General features: G+C 41.3%; 1 protein-coding gene across 3 annotated transcripts in view; it reads left to right on the top strand.

Moving 5' to 3' along the window:
• The first annotated feature begins 2,355 nt into the window (after nucleotides 1-2,355).
• nedd1 (NEDD1 gamma-tubulin ring complex targeting factor) overlaps nucleotides 2,356-20,195 on the top strand; it is a 58,183-nt gene continuing 40,343 nt past the window's right edge. Inside the window, exons 1-6 of one of the 3 annotated variants that reach the window (XM_060843287.1) lie at nucleotides 2,356-2,425; nucleotides 7,144-7,287; nucleotides 9,441-9,535; nucleotides 9,690-9,806; nucleotides 11,734-11,874; nucleotides 18,343-18,572. In XM_060843287.1, the coding sequence (XP_060699270.1) occupies nucleotides 7,152-7,287; nucleotides 9,441-9,535; nucleotides 9,690-9,806; nucleotides 11,734-11,874; nucleotides 18,343-18,572 (719 nt within the window). In that variant the 5' untranslated portion in view covers nucleotides 2,356-2,425; nucleotides 7,144-7,151. Of the gene's footprint in view, nucleotides 2,426-2,467; nucleotides 2,518-3,121; nucleotides 3,143-7,143; nucleotides 7,288-9,440; nucleotides 9,536-9,689; nucleotides 9,807-11,733; nucleotides 11,875-18,342; nucleotides 18,573-20,195 lie in introns of those variants that run through there. The other 2 variants (XM_060843288.1, XM_060843289.1) reach the window with 2 other exon arrangements.

Consider the following 20,195-nt stretch of genomic DNA (forward strand, 5'->3'; position numbering starts at 1 on the left):
GATTTGGACAGAGTAAATAACAAGAAACAGTTCCCCTGTGTGGTGTTGCAAGGAAAAGACCGGACATTGACCCTAACATAAAATGCTCAAACAGCCAATGCAGACACAATGTGTCAAATAGCCTCCTTCTACACTATAACAATTCTGAGATTCTGAGAAGAATAGAAGTCAGCTGTGCAGAGTAAACATAAACATACACACTTCTGTGGCAATAAAGTGATGGAACACCAGGGTAGTTAACACACTGATGATCAAGAGCAGCCGAGGGAAAGGTCCACAGTTCCAGAAGGTTACAGCTTAACAAGATCTAGTCAAACTGCCAAAATGATAAACTGACTTTCTGAGTTCTACATTTGTAAATTTTATGATCCCTATCTCTATATAACTAATTTTGTTATTACCTGATGTTGATGTATTTCAACTTATAGTATACATGAGCTACCTTTGGGGAGTGGTTTTGTTCAGTGGTTGGGGCAGCACGGTGGCTCAGTGGTTAGCACTGCTGCCTCACCTGGGTCGATTCCGGCCTCAGGCGACTATCTGTATGGAGTTTGCACATTCTCCCTGTGTCTGTGTGGGTTTCCTCTGGGTTTCCTCTAGTTTCCTTCCACAATCCAAAGATGTGCAGGTGAATTGGCCATGCAAAACTGCCCATATGTAGTTTAGGTGCATTAGTTAGGGGTAAGTATATGGTAGGGGTCTGGGTAGGTTACTCTTCAGAGGGTCTGTGTGGACTTATTGGGCCAAATAGTCTGTTTCCACACTGTAGGGATTCTATGAAAAACTATCATCTTTTAGGTGATGTTCCTTTAAAGTTAAAATATGTAAATGAACCAAGTAGCCTGATATTTTCACAGTCTCACAGCACTGCTGTACTTTTGATACAAGCTATGTCCGAAGAATACTCTCTACCGAATGTATTAGTTTAGCTGCCAATAACACCACCAGTGATCGCTATGTGAAACACAATCCCCATACCTCACTTGCATTACATTCAGACAACACAAAATATTATTTCATCAAGAAAGGTGACTGGACTTGAAACACTGACTATGTTTTCTCTCCAGAGATGCCGCCAGACCTGCTGAGTTTCTCCAATAATTTTTTTTTGTTTAAGATTTCCAGCATCTGCATTTCTTTCTTTTATAATATTATTGTACTCTTCTGTACTCTAACAGTTAATACATGGAACAGGGCACCAGCCAATGTAAGATTTTTTTTAAGGTTAAAATGCTGTAAGACCCCATCCCAGCATGACCATCAAGTATTGGCTGCCTTACATTCCACAGTCTCGCAGAATTGCTACGGTGCAGGAGGAAGCCATTCAGCCTATCATGCCTGCACCAGTTCTATTATGAAGAAGGGCGTATGCCCGAAACATCGATTCTTCTGCTCCTTGGATTCTGCCTGATCTGCTGCGCTTTTCCAGCAACACATTTTTCAGCTCTAATCTGCAGTCCTCACTTTTTTCTCAGTTCTATTATGGAGTGCCAATCTCTGCCTTTTCCTACTAGAAATTGTAAAGAAAACGTTTGGACACGACTTGTCCACAATACCTGTGATATGCTTTTTGATGCTGTAAATTTTCAGAGAACCCAGGTCTTCTACAATTGCTAAGTCCAACTGTTCCCTGTGTTATCAGCATCTGATATATTACATGGACATTGCTAAGACCACAGGATATGACTGCTCTTTGACATAGGCTTTCAGATGATGAGCCAGAGATTTCTCTCACTTTGGAGGTCATGCAAAATTCCCAGTACTCTCCTTTTCAAAAAGTCAGTTTGCTGACCAATGCGTAGACATGCCATACAGTCCACAAAACATAGATTGAGAAGGAATCTATCCTTCGTTCCGAGTGACTAATGAGGGCTGCATTGATTTTTTTCTGCTTTGGCACCTGTGCATTAGTTGACCTCCAGCTGGCATGGGTGTGCTCTGGCTACATGCAGTTATGTACTAGGCATGTCAGGGTGTGCACTAAGCATGTGTGACCAGGCAGTAAGTATGATTGAACATGTGAAAGTTTGTACTGGGGTATGGACAGTATTTACAGCAGTGCACTTATCATGTTTTGGGTATGTACAGGAGTGTACTGGGTATTCACAGTAATTTACTGGGCATTTATAAGAAGCAAAAATCCTCAGACAGCAACAAAGTGATAATAACAGAGATTGCTGGATGAATTCAGCAGGTCTGTGGAGAGAGACAGACAGAGTTAACGTATCGTCTAGAGACCCTTCTTTAGAATAGAAGATGACAAACCGTCTTTAAGTACCTGTCTTAGATCCACATAAACATCACACTCACTCCGCCCCTCACCAACTGACAGCAGAGAGCGCGCGCAGCCAACGGCAGCGCCGTGGGAGGGGAGACGCCTATAGAGCTGCGCGCGCACCTCGGGAGGGCAGCTGTTGGCGCCAAGGTGAGTTCGGAGCCAGGCCTGTCCTGAGCGGTCAGTCAATGAGGAGGGGGAGGGGCGGACCCCGGCTCGGTGAGCGGTCAGTGAGGGAGGAAGTGAGTGACCCCGGCTCGGTGAGCGGTCAGTGAGGGAGTGACCCTGGGAGGAAGCGCTGGAGGCCCAGGACCCTCCAGGAACCACGGCGTTTCAACTTGCTGCCGGCGGGGCCCACTGGCCGCCCTCAGATCCCCGATGCAGCAGAGCCCCGGTCCCCGTGTAGTTTCAAGTAAGAGCGGCCTGCCCCGCAGAAATTAGCTCCTCTCCAGCGGTATCTCCTTTCCCGTCCGCTCTTCCTTCACCGGGGATGAAGTTCTATCTTAACTCTTAACTTTTCAATGTAGAACAATTGATGTGCCACCTTGGGAGATTTCAAATCATCGCAGTCGATGAAGCACTTCCTAAAACTTAATCATTATTGTGATGTTGGAAATGGCTCAGCCAATTTGCGCACAGCAATCTCCCTCAAACTGTAATGTATTATTCTGTGTTATGTAGATTGTGGCGATAATATCACCTACTCAATCAGATCTTTTAAAACTACCTGAGCGGGTAGATGACACTTCAGTTTAATGTTTCATCTGAATAAAGGCCCTTGAGATAATGCAACATTGCTTCAAGTACTGGAATGTCAGCTTGGATTTTTGTGCTAATGCCTCGAACTGGACTTTGTGATTCAGAAATGTGTGTGTTACCAACTGACTTGTAGCTGATGCAAACAACGTGACACTGACATTTGTTTTTGTGATGTTGATTGAAGGAAAAATATCAGCCAAGATCTTGAGAAGAACATAGCTGCTTTGAATTTGGTGTGAGATAGTTTACTCGTCAGAGAGACAGCCTGTACTTAATCTCAGTTGATTGGATGGCTGGTTTATGCTGCAGAGTAATGCCAACAGTCAGGGTTCAATTCCTGCACCCGGTCACCATGAAGGGCTCACAATCTTGAACTCCCCCCTCTTCTGAGGCATGTGCCTGTCAGATTAAACCATCACCGGTTGTGTATCTTTAATGAGAAAGCAGCCCTGTGATCCTTTGGAGTCTTTAATTTTATTTAAAGTTTATTGTTTACACAGCATCATTGACGGTGCAGCACATCCCTCCCATGTGGATTATCAACCAAGATTATAGGCTTATGTCTCTGGAATGGGATTTAATTCCCCATGATTTCTGACTCTGGCAAGACTGTTACCACTCAGTGGCTACAATTACAACTTCTAATCATAAAGCATTGTTAATGCAACAGTTGATGCCAGTACAGCTTTTTTTTAAAATCTGACATAAATTTGCAAAACTTAAAATTTGTCCAGACAAAATACAAAATCAATTAAATTATAAACTTTGAACATCTGCCCCCTTATCTACCTATCAAACTGCCCCCTCAATCTCTCGACTATCCATCTACTCCTTGCTCACACCCAGCTGTCATGCCTAACTGGTCACCCATTTACCTTCAGTTATGAAGGAGAGTCCTATTGAAATTGAAATGTTAAGCCTATTTCTCTCTCCACAGACACTATCTTGAGTTTCTCAAGCACTTTGTATTTTAGATAAGATGCTCTTTGTTTTCGGTGCACGTGCGCCAAAGCAAGCCTTTAGTCAAAGTTGGCTTTTTCTCTGTCTTAATCACCCCTCTAAGGATAGAATTATATAACACAGTGCTAAATACAAGCAGATTAATTTCAAATGCTTTTACCTCTGCATTAGTCGATGAGGGTTCAAGTCCTAGTGTACCTTTTTTGAGACTGCCCATTCAATGCAGTATTCAGAGGAGTCCTGTGGGTGCTGTCTTTCAGGTGAGATGGTAAAAAGAGGCTTTGCCAGTCAATTCAAGGTGGACATAAAAGAATGATGGCACAACTTTGAGGAGCAGGAGACTTCTTTGCTGTCTGCTGTCACAATATTTCAAAAGCAGATTTCATAGAACATAGAACATAGAAGGATACAGCGCAGTACAGGCCCTTCGGCCCTCGATGTTGCGCCGACCGAATCCTACCTAACCTATACTAGCCCAATAACTTCCAAATGCCTATCCAATGCCCGCTTAAATGACCATAAAGAAGGAGAGTTCACCACTGATACGGGCAGGGCATTCCATGAACTCACAACCCGCTGTGTGAAGAATCTACCCCTAACATCTGTCCTATACCTACCACCCCTTAATTTAAAGCTATGTCCCCTAGTAACACCTGACTCCATTAGCGGTAAAAGGTTCTTAGTATCTACCCTATCTAAACCCCTAATCATCTTATACACTTCTATCAGATCTCCCCTAAACCTTCTCTTCTCCAATGAGAACAGCCCCAAGTGCCTCAGCCTTTCCTCATAAGATTTTCCTACCATTCCAGGCAACATCCTGGTAAACCTCCTCTGCACTCGTTCTAAAGCTTCCACATCCTTCCTATAGTATGGCGACCAAAACTGCACACAATACTCCAGATGAGGCCGCACCAGAGTCTTATACAACTGCAACATGACCTCAGGACTCCGGAACTCAATTCCTCTGCCAATAAAGCCCAGTACACCATATGCCTTCCTCACAGCACTATTTACCTGGGTGGCAACTTTCAGAGATCTGTGTACATGGACACCAAGATCCCTCTGCTCATCCACACTACCAAGTAGCCTACCATTAGCCCAGTAATCCATCATCTTGTTATTCCTACCAAAGTGAACGACTTCGCACTTAGCTACATTGAATTCCATTTGCCACATTTCCGCCCAGCTCTGCAACTTATCTATATCCCGCTGTAACCTACCACTTCCTTCCTCACTATCCACAACTCCACCGACTTTTGTGTCATCCGCAAACTTGCTTACCCAGCTTTCAAGTCCTTCCTCTAGATCATTTATAAAGATAACAAAAAGCAATGGTCCCAAAACAGATCCTTGTGGTACACCGCTAGTAACTGCGCTCCAAGATGAACATAATCCATCAACTACTACCCTCTGTCTCCTTCCAGCCAGCCAATTCCTAATCCAAACCTCTAATGTATCCTCAATGCCATACCTCCGAAGTTTTAGCATTAGCCTACCATGGGGAACCTTATCGAACGCCTTACTAAAATCCATATACACAACATCTACTGCTTTACCCTCATCCACTTCCTTGGTCACCTTCTCAAAGAACTCAATAAGGTTTGTGAGGCACGACCTGCCCTTCACAAAACCATGCTGGCTATCCCTGATCACGTTATTCCTACCCAGATGTTCATAAATCTCTTACCATTCTCTCTAAGACTTTGCCCACCACTGAAGTCAGACTCACTGGCCTATAGTTGCTAGGGCTATCCCTACTCCCTTTCTTGAACAATGGGACCACATTCGCTATCCTCCAGTCCTCTGGTACTATTCCTGTTGACAACGACGACATAAAAATCCAGGCCAATGGCTCTGCTATCTCCTCCCTAGCTTCCCATAGGATCCTGGGGTAAATGCCATCAGGCCCAGGAGACTTATCTATATTCATCCTTTCCAATATTCCCAAAACCTCTTCCCTGCATATTTCCAGGGCATCCATTCTAATTATTTGTGATTCCATATTCACATCAGCAACAGTGTCCTGTTCCTGAGTGAATACTGATGAAAAGTACTGATTTAATGTCTCTCCAATCTCCTCCGCCTCCACACACAACTTCCCACTACTATCCTTGACTGGACCGATACCTACCCTAGTCATCCTTTTATTCTTGACATACCTATAGAAAGCCTTTGGGTTTTCCCTAATCCTACCAGCTAAAGACTTTTCATGTCCCCTTCTCGCTTCTCTTAGCTCCCTCTTTAGCTCCTTCCTGGCTACCTTATAACTCTCAATCGCCCCTACTGAACCTTCACGCCTCATCTTTACATATGCCGCCTTCTTCCCTTTCACAAGGGACTCCAATTCCTTACTAAACCACGGCAGCCTCACAAGGCCCTTTACACCATGCCTGACTGGTACATACCTATCGAGGACACGCAGTAGCTGCTCCTTGAACACTCCCCACATCTCATTAGTGTTTCCTACTTATTATCCCACTTTTTTTGTGGGCGTTTGCCTTACACAAATTGGTTTCAATGTTTCTGACTAATCGTAAGTTTTTTAGTGGTGTGAAACACTTTGGGACTCCCTTAAATTGTGAAAGGAACTGTATAAACATTGACCTTTCTGTTTCTGTTGATACCTTTTTTGTGTCCAAACCTTTGCTAAATTATCTAAGTGAGAAAACACTTCTACAAAATTTTGTTTATTTATAGTTTGAATAAAAGAAGTGTCTAATAGTGAAAATAAACCTCAGTAATAATAAATACTTTTACTTATACCTTTCAAGGAAGTTTTCCTTTCAATTCTAGGTATTTGACTTCTAGTCAAACTAGTTTCTTTCAGTTGGAATTGAGGTATCAGACAGATGGATCTTCATAAAATCCATCTTTTCCTTTCTCAACTTTCAGCCATCCTTCCTAAATATATTTCTGTGCGTCAGATAGAAATTGGATGCATTTGTCTTTAAAACATCCCACTGATACAAAGGCAGGTTGTTTCCTGTTTTAATGTTGCCAATGGCAATTTACATGCACACTTTAAAAGTTAATTAGTATTCAAACCCAATATTTATTCAATGTTTGAGAAACAACACTATATTTAACCTTCTCCTTATTCTGGAGGCTGTTCTATTTCATGTGTATCTCATGTTTATATATTGCAGGATATACCATGCAGGATAGCATCAAATTAGCCTCATGTGGGGATGACATTAAAATCTGGGATTCGCTTTCAATGACGGTGGTGGAACAGTTTAACCCTCACAAGAAACCCTGTGAAATAACGTCTGTTTGCTGGACTGTTGATAATATCCTTTGGAGCTTACAGCTGTCAGTAACAATTCTATTTATGTAATCAATTGCTATTAGACAGCCCTTTCGGAATGATGATTACTTACTTGACCTCTGGTTTGTTGAGTTCTGAGGTAATTGTTGTGTCAAGGGTACAGAGGTAAAAGCAGTGACTGCAGCTGCTGGAAACCAGATTCTGGATTAGTGGTGCTGGAAGAGCACAGCAGTTCAGGCAGCATCCAAAGTGCAGCGAAATTGACGTTTCGGGCAAAAGCCCTTTTATTCCTGATGAAGGGCTTTTGCCCGAAACGTCGATTTTGCTGCACTTTGGATGCTGCCTGAACTGCTGTGCTCTTCCAGCACCACTAATCCAGTGTCAAGGGTACATTCTGGGAGGTTGAGGGGTGACCTGAAAGAAGATTATAAAATATGATAGGCATAGATAAGTGAATAGCAAGGATCTTTTCCCTAGGCTGGAGTGATTCAAAATGTATTTTTAAGATGAGGGGGAAAGTTTTAAAAAGGATATGAGGGTCAATTTTTAGGTTAGTATGTGGAATGAACTGTCCAAGGAAGTGATGGATGCAGGCATGGTTACAATATTTAAAACCCATTTGGATAAGTGCATGAATAGGAAAGATTTGGAGGGAAATGGGTCAAATGCATGCAAGTGGGACCAGTTTAATTTGGTAGGCATGGACTAGTTGGACCGAAGGGTCTTTTTCCATGCTGTATGATTCTGTGTGGCGGTGCTAAAAGAGTTGGGTAGATGAGGGTTGTTGGGAAGTTTGTTCACACGGTCCATCTCAATTTCGCACGTTCCTGACAAAACCTGTTGATGTGCTTGGTGCCTGCCTAATGACCACTGCACTATTTAGATTCATCTGAAGCCAGGGGCTCACATGAGTGAGTAGGTGTATTTTAACCCCTTCAGGGATGCTTTGAGGACACCCTGCCCCCCGACCTTAAGTGTTTTCACTGTCTTCCCACTCAGCGAAGCTGATTTTCAGTGGTTACTGTCTCAGTGCTAGACATGGGGCAGCATGGTGGCTCAGTGGTTAGCACTGCTGCTTCGCAGTGCCAGGGACATGGGTTCAATTCCTTGCCTCAGGTAACTGTCAGTGTGGAGTTTGCACATTCTGTCTGTGTGGGTTTCCCCTGGGTGCACCCACAATCCAAAGATGTGCAAATTAGGTGAATTGGCCATGCTAAATTGCTCATAGTGTTCAAGGATTGTGTAGGTTAGGTGCATTAGTCAGGTATAAATGTAGAGTAATAGGGGAACAGGTCTGGCTGGGATACTGTTCAGAGGATCAATGTGATCTTGCTGAGCTGAAGGGCCTATTTCGACACTAGGCATTCTATGAATCACGTCTTGGGAAAGGTCACTGTTATTGGACAGCGTTTCTTTACACTGCATTTGGAGGATGGTGTAAAGACCACTGATCGGACCTTGCTGCTTTGAGGTGCCTGCTATAGGTTGTTCAAGTCTGTAGGACCATAGTGACCATGCCACCTGGTAAATCACCACTTTAGTCTTGAGATTGTTGACCCAAATCTTGACAAGTGCTCTTATCCTCTGTTGACAAACTAGCATATTAGATGATACAGTGACTTTCATCACCTGTACCTGTTTCCAGCAGATCAAGGCTCCCAAAATATGAAAATAGTTCTTCAAAATGATTTAATAATCTGATAAAAGGACCCTAAATGATTAAACTGATACAAGGAAAATATTTTGCTCCAAGGTTACAGCATAGCATCTTTAAAAAGCAGATTAGAATGATTGGGTTAAGACTATTTTCGGTCCACATGATGATCAGCTGCTCGATTCCTGTTACCTTGCTGGAATTTTGAGTATTTTTCTGGTTTTTGCATTTTATTTCCACTTTGCAAGTTTTTACTAATTTTTCCTTGCCTCTGTCCTTGCCCTATGGATCTGTTCACATCTCTAGGTTTTCCTCTGCTGCGTTTATCATTTGTTCCATCTTATTAATGGCTAATGCTTCCATGACTGACTGCCTATTAATTCTATATTCAGTATTCAAATTCCTCTGCTTACCTAAGTCAGAGTTTAATTTACAAATTCTGTTCTTCAGATAGAAACTTTGTCCCCTTAACAAGGCAAAAACCTTTGTTTCTAAAATCATTTTACCTTAATTTTCTTCACATCAGTGTTTGTTGAGCTCATCAAGTAGTGGGGACAAAATAGTTCTGTCATCCTGCAGATCCACCCCAGTTCCTATAAAAGATCTTGCTGAAGGGGTAGGTAAATATTTATTACTGTAAAACTCCTTTTAAGATTGAAAAATATAGCTTGAAGGAACATTTTTCAACTAAACTTTATTAATATAATTTAAATGTCTCATTTATTGAGGTTATGTGTCTGTTTTAATAATCAAATTTTCTCGTTGCACAGAAAAAGCAGACATGTCTAAGTCTGAATTCTAATTCGAAATGTATTGTAAGTGGAGGTCTTGATAATACAGTCAATATCTGGGACATAAAGTCAAAGAGATCGCATAGGACACTGAAGGTATTCTGTCGAACAACGGTCAAATGTTAGTGAATATTTTAGTTTCCTGTGCAGTGTTGAATGTGTCACAATTCATATTAATAATTTAATAAAAATGTATTCATAAAAATTTTCATAAGTTGGAGATGAGCAATTTCTTTGCAGAACGTTATGAATCTTTTGATTTTTCTGCGCTAAAAATTGGAGACTAAAAATATTCATTGCTGAAATAAGATTTCTGAATGACAGAAGTTAAGGGCTATGGAGAACAATCCAAGTTAAGATCAGGATCAGATTAACTTTGTTCTTATTGTATAATGGAGCAGCCATGAAGGGGCTGCACTTTTTCTTTCAACAGGGGCAGGGTAATTAGAACAGGTTTTTCAATATTTTAAAAAATCGTTCGTGGGATGAGAGCGCAGCTGCCTAGGCTAGTGTATATCGCCCAGAGGGTATTTAAGAGTCAAACATGTTGGACCCAAAGTCGCATCTAGGTCAGACCAGGCAAGGATGGCCGTTTCCTTTCCTAAAGAATATTAGTGAACCAGATGAGGTTTTCCAACAATTGACAATGGATACATGGTCGTCATTAGGCTCTTAATTTCAAATATTTTTATTGAGTCGAATCCCACCATCTGCCATGGTAGGATTCGAACCCAGGTCTCCAAAACATTGCGTATGTCACTGGGTTAACAGCAATAATACCACAAGGTCATTGCCTCCCTGCAGGCAAAAATTGTGCCTTCCTTTGCTGGGCCATGACTCCTGGACAGAAATTAAGGGTAGTTTGAAAGTTCCTGATCTCATCATCAAAGCTGTATGTCGGTCAGGAGGACCAATGGAACACAGATTGATGTGCTGTCAGCGAAGTGAGAGGGCTTGCAATCCTTAGGTAGATGATGTGTCTGCTGGGTAAAAATGTGAAAAAAACAGGCACAACAGTGTCAGTGATTGTTACTAGACTGATGAAGATCAAATCAGTAATCCCGGGAACGCAAGTTTATATCCCACCACAGTATTTCAAGAATTTGGTTTGATGTTGTCAAAACAATAAATTCAAATTCAATTGGATTTTAGTATCTTGGGTCATAATTTAAACTGGTTAAATTCAAATTTGACAAATGCTGTTGCCAAAATAGCAACCAACTCCGGTATCTATTTCATAGCCATATGTTACATATTTTCAATTTTCCAATACTCTCTGAGACTGCTAGTTAGTCACATGACAGGTAATTGTAAGCTCTCAGTGCAGAATAGCATTCACTCTCTCTTAAAGGTACAGTACACGGCTTAAATTTCATAAAACCTGTCCTCATCTACACACTTCTCGCAAAAATGAATTCAATTTTGACTTCCCTCTGACAAAACCATGCTAATTATCCCCGATCAAACCTCGCCTCTCTAAATGGAGACTAATTTTATCCTTCGCTGTTTTCTCTAATAGTTTATCTGCCACTGATGTGAGACTGACTTGGTCAATATTTCTGTGATCCATCTCTACCATCCTTTTGTAAAGACGAACCACTTTACCTATTCTCCAGTTCTATGGCATCTTCCTTGTGGCCAGAGATGAATGAAAAATTTGGGTCAGGGTCCCTGTTACATATTTGCTCCTCCTCCCACAGCAGCCTGGGATACAATTCATCTAGACCTTGGGATCTGTCCACTTTTAAAGACACCAAAACTTCCAATACCTCCTTGCTTCTTATATTAAACTGCTCAAGAACGTCACAGTATGTCTTGCATTGTTCTCCTGAATTGTTTAAGTATCTCAAGGTATTCTATACCATTTCAGACTAAACTAATTATATTCCTAACTGTGAAAATTAATAAACCATTCTTCGTACTCTGTCAGTGAAACTTTCTTTGCTTTGTTTTTTTAACATTTGCTGATTTAAGCACAAGATCCATTTGAATAGTTTTGTATTAATCAATATGTGTTTTACAGGATCACAAAGATGAAGTCAGTAGTGTCTGTTTCAATTGGAATGACTACTATATAGCATCGGGTTCTCGCAGTGGTGATATTATTGTGCATAGTGTTACAACTAATATTTCTAGTGCTCCATTTGGTCATGGTAAAACTCAGGTATGTGCTTTCTTCAGCAGTGTACATGTAAAATTTGTAAACGTTATTTCCCCACTTTTGTATATTGGCTATATGTTATAGAATTGTAAATTGTTTTTTCCAAATGTGGTTTAGAACTTGAGTGATTCTGCAAGTTATTAGAAATAATCATGAAGAAGCCTTATTGGAATGACTTGCTTGATGCATTGTCTGAAAGGATTTTGCAACCAGATCAGTAATAATTTTCAAAGAGGAATTAGGATAATATTTTAAGGGAAGAAACATTGTACTGTCCCCATGATTGAATTTTCTGGGCACTTCAGTAAATCTTTTCACTACCTCCACGTACTTTGAGCACTGGTCCCTTAGATATAGCACCCAATTTCCTTAGTATTTGATGTTCTTAAATTGAAGTCCATTTTTCTATACCTAATTTGAGTCATGCATTTGTCTCTCTCATCTTATTTACACTGCACCAATTTTCTTGTGACTTTGACAATAATCTAGAGCTGGTTATCTTTGAACTCTGACATCTAATTTTGACCCAAGTGAATCTTAGTTTACTCCATCAGCAGAACAATTTTCCTAGTTCTGCCTGTTTCATTGATGGTTATGTGGACTCTGACCATTTGGATTCTCCCCAGGACAGAACAAATGTCCTGAGCTCTGGACTTCTAGGCTCTTGCTATTACCAGCTGAGAGATGGTGACCTGACGTAAGAAAACTTTCTTCTTTGTCTTAAAAGTAATTATTCACTTATTTCAACGTGACACCTAGATCTAGATGCTTCCACAAACTAAAACTTCCTATCCACATGTACTCTGTCAGGATCTTGGATATTTCAATAAAGTTGCCTTTTCTAAACTTAAGCCTAGCCTTTCCTTATAAAACCATTCCATTCCAAATATAAGTTTTAATCTCCTTATCTGAGGAAGAAATGCTCTGGCTATGGAGGTAGTGTAATAAGGGTTGACCAGACTCTGTGCGTGAGAGAGACTAGATCTGTTCATTGGAGTTTAGAAGAATGAAAGACTTCTCATTCAAAAATTATAAAATCATAACAGGACTAGAGAGGATAAATGCAAGGTAACAGTTTAAGGATATAGGCCTTTTACGACTTTGATAAATCTTTTTACTCAGTGAGTGGGGAGTCTGTGGAATCCTTCCATGAAAAATAGTTGAGGACAAAACATTGACTGTATTCAAGGAGTTGACCATAATCCGGAGGACTAAAGGTATCAAAGGATGTGGTAAGAAAGCAGAGATACTGAACTGGGTGATCAGCCATGCTCATGTTGAGTCTTGGTGCATGGTCAAAGGACTTCTGAAGGGCAACTGGTGGTGGTCAATAAATGCTAGCTAGTCAGCAATGTCTCGCAAGTGAATTTTAAAACAAAAGTCCTACTCCTATTTACTATGTTTCTTTGTTTATATATAGTTAGTAAATCTTCTCTGAACTGCTTCCAAAGTATTTAAATTTATCCTTAAATAAGGATACCGATATTATATACTATTGTCCTGTATAGTTGAAACATAATCTCCCTACTTTTGTATTCAATTCACCTCACGGTAATTGGAGCATTCTATTAACTTACTTAACTGTTTGTTACACCTGCGTTCTAGCCTTCTGTGATTAGTGCACTTTGGCAAGTCAAATCCGTCTGTAGTCAGAGCTCTACTCTATCTCACCATTTAAATCGTATGTTCCTTTTATATTTTTCTTGCTAAAGTTCACAGTTTCACATTGGGGGTGACACAGTAACTAAGTGGTTAGCACTGCTGTATCATAGTGCCAGGGACTCTGGTTCAGTTCCAGCCTTGGGGACTGAATGTGAAGTTTGCACGTTTTCCCTGTGTCTGCTTAGGTTCCCTCTAGGTGCTTCAGTTTCGTCTTCCTGTCCAAAGAGGTGCAGGTTGCGTGGATTGGCCTTGCGAAATTGCCCCTAATGTCCAGTGATGTGCAGGCTAGATGGATTAGCAATTGAAAATGCAGGATTACAGGGACAGGATTGGTGAGGGTATCGTGTCTGAGCGAATGTTCTTTAGTGGGTTGGTGCAGACCCAGCAAAACCAAACGGTCTCTATCTGCACTGAAGGGATTCTATAATAATTTTCCCACATCATACTCCATTTGTTATACCTTTGGCCACTCATTTAACCTATATCTTTTTGCCTCACATGTCCTCTTCATAATTTACCATATCTTTGTGTCATTAACAAATTTAGCAACCAGACTTACCATCACTTCATCCAAGTCATTTATTTAAATTGTAAACAGTTGAGGTCCCAGTACTGATCCGTATGACATACCACTGTTTATACCTTGCTAACCAAAAAAAAACCCATTTTTGTCCAATGTAAGCTAGTGAATCTTCTATACGTGCCAATATCTTACCTCCTATACCATAAGCTTTTATGTTCTGCAATAATTTTTGATATTGCACTTTCTCGGATGTTTTCTAGAAATCCAATTGCAATAATTTATTGCTGAGTGCTTGGGACAACATACAAATTATATGTAAAGGATGGGGTGGTAGGGTAAGAGGGAGAGAGGGGAAGTTCCTGATCACTATCCTGAATTGTATTGTATTAATTTAATGGATACCGCTACCATGAGCAAGTATCATTGCTGTTTATTTTCTCTTCAGGCAACTGCTGAGCTCTGGGCGATAGTTACCCTTGAGCTTAGTTCCAAAAATTAAACTTTTCTGAATTGAGTTCATTCAACAATGTAGTCAACTAGTTCCTCATCCTCTCATCAGAATTGTGCGAAAAACTGTACACTAACCAAAGGTTCAACTAATCAGTTCTTGTTTCATTATCATTTTCCTCCCAACAAAATGTTCCTTTCCTGCAAATCTGCATATTGGAATTGTTGGATGTTCCTGTATACAACACTAGAATATTCCTATGCAATGACTTCAAAAATGCGTAGTCATAATTGATCTCACTTATGTCTTAATTTCATGGTTAGGAACTGATTATGTGCTGTTTAATGTGTAATGTCAACTAAAACTTGAATTGGTATGCCAACATATTTATTTAAAATCTGATTGAAGATTTGTAGCTCGGGTATCCGTTGTTGTGGTTCTGCTCACCGAGCTGGAAGTTTTTGCTGCAAACGTTTCATTCCCTGGCTAGGGAACATCATCAGTGCTGTTGGAGCCTCGTGTGAAGCGCTGCTTTGATGTTTCTTCCGGTATTTATATTGGTTTGTTCTTGCCGCTTCCGGGTGTCAGTTTCAGCTGCAGTGATTTGTATGTGGGGTCCAGGTCGATGTGTCTGTTGATGGATGTTCTTGCCGTTTCCGGGTGTCAGTTTCAGCTGTAGTGGTTTGTATATGGTGTCCAGGTCAATGTGTCTGTTGATGGAGTTTGGGGATGAATGCCATGCTTCTAGGAATTCTCTGGCTGTTCTCTGTCTGGCTTGTCCTATGATAGTGGTGTTTTCCCAGTCAAATTCATGTTGCTGGTTGTCTGAGTGTATGGCTACTAGAGATAGCTGGTCGTGTCGTTTCGTGGCTAGCTGATGTTTATGGATGCGGATTGTTAGCTGTCTTCCTGTTTGTCCTATATAGTGTTTTGTGCAGTCCTTGCATGGTATTTTGTAAACTACGTTAGTTTGGCTCATGGTGGGTATTGGGTCCTTTGTTCTAGTGAGTTGTTGTCTGAGCGTGGATGTTGGCTTGTGTGCTGTTATGAGTCCTAAGGGTCGCAGTAGTCGGGCTGTCAGTTCTGAGACGCTCCTGACGTATGGTAGAATGGCTAGTCCTTTTGGTTGTGGCATGTCCTCGTTCCTTGGTCTATCTCTTAGGCATCTGGTGATAAAGTTGTGTGGGTATCCGTTTTTGGCGAATACCTTGTATAGATGTTCCTCTTCCTCTTTTCACAGTTCTGGTGTACTGCAGTGTGTTGTGGTCCTTTTGAATAGTGTCCTGATGCAGCTTCGTTTGTGTGTGTTGGGGTGGTTATTTTCATAGTTTAAGACTTGGTCTGTGTGTGTTGGTTTCCTGTGTACCCTTGTGGTGAATTCTCTGTTGGGTGTTCTCTCTACTAACACGTCTAGGAATGGGAGTTGGCTATCCTTTTCTTCTTCTCGTGTGAATCGGATTCCTGTGAGTGTGGCGTTGATGATTCGGTGTGTTTTTTCTATATCTGTGTTTTTGATGATTACAAAGGTGTCATCAACATATCTGATCCAGAGTTTGGGTTGGATTTGTGGTATGGCTGTATGTTCTAACCTTTGCATAACTGCCTCTGCTATGAGTCCTGAGATTGGTGATCCCATGGGTGTTCCGTTGATTTGTTCGTATATCTGATTGTTGAATGTAAAGTGTGTGGTGAGGCACAGGTCCAGTAGTTTAAGTATGCCGTCCTTGTTGATAGGTTCGGCCTCCTGTGTTCTGTTATGTATGTCCAGTAGGTTGGCTATTGTTTCTCTGGCTAGGGTTTTGTCAATTGAAGTGAACAGTGCCGTCACGTCGAATGATACCATGGTTTCTTCTTTGTCTATGTGTGTATTCCTGATGACGTTCAAGAATTCCTGTGTTGATTGTATGGAGTGTTTGGATCCAGTACCCAGCATGAGCCAAACTAACGTAGTTTACAAAATACCATGCAAGGACTGCACAAAACACTATATAGGACAAACAGGAAGACAGCTAACAATCCGCATCCATGAACATCAGCTAGCCACGAAACGACACGACCAGCTATCTCTAGTAGCCATACACTCAGACAACCAGCAACATGAATTTGACTGGGAAAACACCACTATCATAGGACAAGCCAGACAGAGAACAGCCAGAGAATTCCTAGAAGCATGGCATTCATCCCCAAACTCCATCAACAGACACATCGACCTGGACCCCACATACAAATCAGTGCAGCTGAAACTGACACCCGGAAGCGGCAAGAACAAACCAATATAAATACCAGAAGAAACATCAAAGCAGCGCTTTACGCGAGGCTCCAACAGCGCTGATGATGTTCCCTAGCCAGGGAACGAAACGTTTGCAGCAAAAACTTCCAGCTCGGCGAGCAGAACCACAACAACATATTTATCATAAGATGCTTTCTTCACAAGTTGGATTTTCTTTAAATAAAACATGCTGGAAATTTCAACAGATCAGGCAATATAGAATGGCCAAGTATCTGTAAGGAGAAATTGAGCTAATGTCTTCTATCAGTGACTTTTGCTCGTTGAATCTCTACAATATAGAAAGAAGCCATTTGGCCCATGGAGTCTCCACCAACCCTCTGAAGACCATCTTGCCCTTTTCCCATAACCCCATGTTTACCATGGCTAACCCAAGTGGACTGCACGACTCTGGACACTACAGGGCAATTTAGCATGGTCAATCCACCTAATATGCACATCTTTGTGAAACAGGAGCACCCAAGCAGACACTGGGAGAATGTGTAAACTGGAGACAGACGTTCACCCAAGGTTAGAGCCAAGCCCTGGTACTGTGAGGCAGCAGTGCTAACCAGAGCCACCGTGCCGACCTATCAATTCTTTAGAAGTATTCTTTATCTGCAGGTTAGACCACATCTGGAGTACTGTGTGCAGTCTTGATTAGATTAGATTCCGTGCAGTGTGGAAACCGGCTCGAAGGCCCAACCAGTCCACACAGACCACCCAGGCCCATTTCCCTCCCACTAATGCACCTGACATGATGGGCAACTTAGCACGGCCAATTCACCTGACTTGCACACCTTTGGACTATGGGAGGAAACCGGAGCACCCGGAGGAAACCCACGCAGACACTGGGAGAATGTGCTAACTCCACACAGACAGTTGCTCAAGGCTGGAATTGAACCTGGGACCCTGGCGCTGAGACGTAGCAGTGCTAACCACTGAGCCACCGTACTGCCCCCAATCTTTATTTCAGGAAAAGTATTATTGCCATAGATGGAGTGCAGCAAAGATTCACCAGAAATACTGCCAGGAGGGTGGGACTGCACTATGAAGAGACATTGGGCAAATGGCCTATATTCTCTAGAGTTCTGAAGAATATGGGATAACCTCATTAAACTTAGAAAAGACTTAAAAGGGGTAGACAAGGTATATGCAAGTAAGCTGTTACCCCTGGCTGATGAGTCCAAACCTGGGGAATACAATTTAAAGGTAAGACAGATGCCATCTTTGTCCACAATGAGTAGAATTTAGTTTACTCAAAAGGTTGTGAACTTTGGAATTCTCAATCCCAGAAGGCTGTCGAATCTCAGTCTTTGAATATGTTAAAGGTAGAGATTGATACTGGGTTTTTGGAGTGGAGTGAGTAAAAGGCATTGAAGCTTTTGATCAGCCATGATCCTATTGAAAAGCTGGGTAGGCTTGACAGGCTGAATGACCTGTTCTTACATTCCAGCTGAATTGACAATTTAAATGTTAGAAAATAGTATTAGCTTTTTTTCAAATTAGCTGGAGAAATGTTTGTTTCCATTTGCACATTTCAAACATTTCTGTTTGATCTTCCTTTTTCAGCCAGTGCAAAATCTGAAGTATTCCATCTTCAAGAAAGCTTTGTTGGGGAGTGTTCACGACAGTGGAGCTGTAACTCTTTGGGATGTTAATACACAGCAACCTTACCACACCTTTGAAAATGCTCACAAGGCTCCAGCTTCTGGACTTTGCTTTTCACCAGTGAACGATTTGTTATTTGCCACAGTTGGTTTGGATAAAAAAATCAACTGCTATGACACTTCAAGCAAGATGTGAGTATATTGTAGATATTTGGCAATTGCTTTACATATCTTACTTATGTATTGTCAGTACTGAGACCATGGCTTTTCCTGGTAGGGCAGATAGCTTCTCTGGATGAGCATGTCACGAATTCAAACTGCGTAGATGACTCAAACATTGTAGAGAAAACCTTGTTTTAAACTTTGACTGACAGGCTAGTGGAGTGAGCAGCTGTGTGGCAGCTTACATTTAGTACAGCTAAATGTCAAGTGTTGCATTTTAGTTAGCAGAATGAATTTAGGCAATGTAACATAAAGACACTGAAAGGACAGATCTGAGGGCATACATGTACAAATTATTGAAGGCAGCCTTTGACATAGGTGACCACGTAGTCCTTCTGAAATGAGTCTCCACAAGTGCTGTCACCTGATTTCACACTCAATTACCTAATCGTAACCATGGTGTCAGTTTGAACAACTGGTACCTCTCATGTCTCCTGTGGATTGGCTCTTGCCTTCTACTATTTCTCATCTACATGCTGCACGTCAACAACATCTTCCAAAGACATAACATGAATTTTCACATGTAATCTTGTTATACCCAGCTGTATATCATTATCAGCTTCCTCGATTCTTCTACTGTCACTTAATTTATCAGAATGCTTATCTGACATCTGGATTAACAGAATTTTGCCCAAATTAAGTATTGGAAATACAGACTATAGTTTTGGCGACTACTCCAAGCATAATTTATCTAACTTATATACTCTATCCTTCTTCCTGACAGCAGTCTGAGGTTATAGTCAGTGTTAATGGGGAGGTGTGTAATCTTCTGATGAAAGGTTGCACAAGCTAGGCCTGTATTCATTGGAATTTAGAAGAAGGAAAAGTAATCTTGTTAAGTCACAGAAGTTGCTGTGGAGTTTTAGAGCAGTTGTACCTTCTGATGGACAAGAGAGTCGCAGGTATGCTGAGAGGTTAGTATAGAAGCAGACCTTTCAACCCATCGAGCCTACTGTGCCATTCAATTAAATTGTAACTAATCATCGACCTCAATGTCACTTTCCCAAACTATCTTCGTAGATTTTGAAGAATTACATCAAAAGATATCAGTCTCTGTCTTGAGTGTGCCCAATGATTAATCTTCCACAGGCTGTAGGGAAGAAAATTCCAAGTTTCATCACCTGAGTAAAGAAATTCCTCCTCCATGGTCTGAAATTGCTTACGCCATTTCCTGAGATTATGATCCATACGAATTTTGAGTTTCCATGAGGTCCCCCTTCATTCTTCAAACCTCTAGCAAATACAGACTGGCCTCCTCAGTCTCTCCTCAAAAACATGTTTCAACCATTGCAGGGTTTAGTTTGGTGAACTTCTTGCACTCCCTCCGTGGCAAGTGAATCTTTCCTTACCTAAGGAGACTAAAACTGCACACAGTATTCCAGCTATGGTCATCCAGCTATGGTTCTACACAACTATAGGAAGCTATCTTTACTGCTGTACTCAAATCTCCTTTTGATAAAAGTCAGTGTACCACTTCGTTCTCAAAGTGGAATTGATGCTACAATTGATTTGCCATGATTTTACTGAATGGTGAAACAAAGTGGCCAAATGGCCTATTCCTCTTCAGTCTTATGTTTACAACCTTGGTATTAC

This window comes from Hemiscyllium ocellatum, chromosome 23, assembly GCF_020745735.1.
Source record: "Hemiscyllium ocellatum isolate sHemOce1 chromosome 23, sHemOce1.pat.X.cur, whole genome shotgun sequence".
Classification (NCBI taxonomy): domain Eukaryota; kingdom Metazoa; phylum Chordata; class Chondrichthyes; order Orectolobiformes; family Hemiscylliidae; genus Hemiscyllium; species Hemiscyllium ocellatum.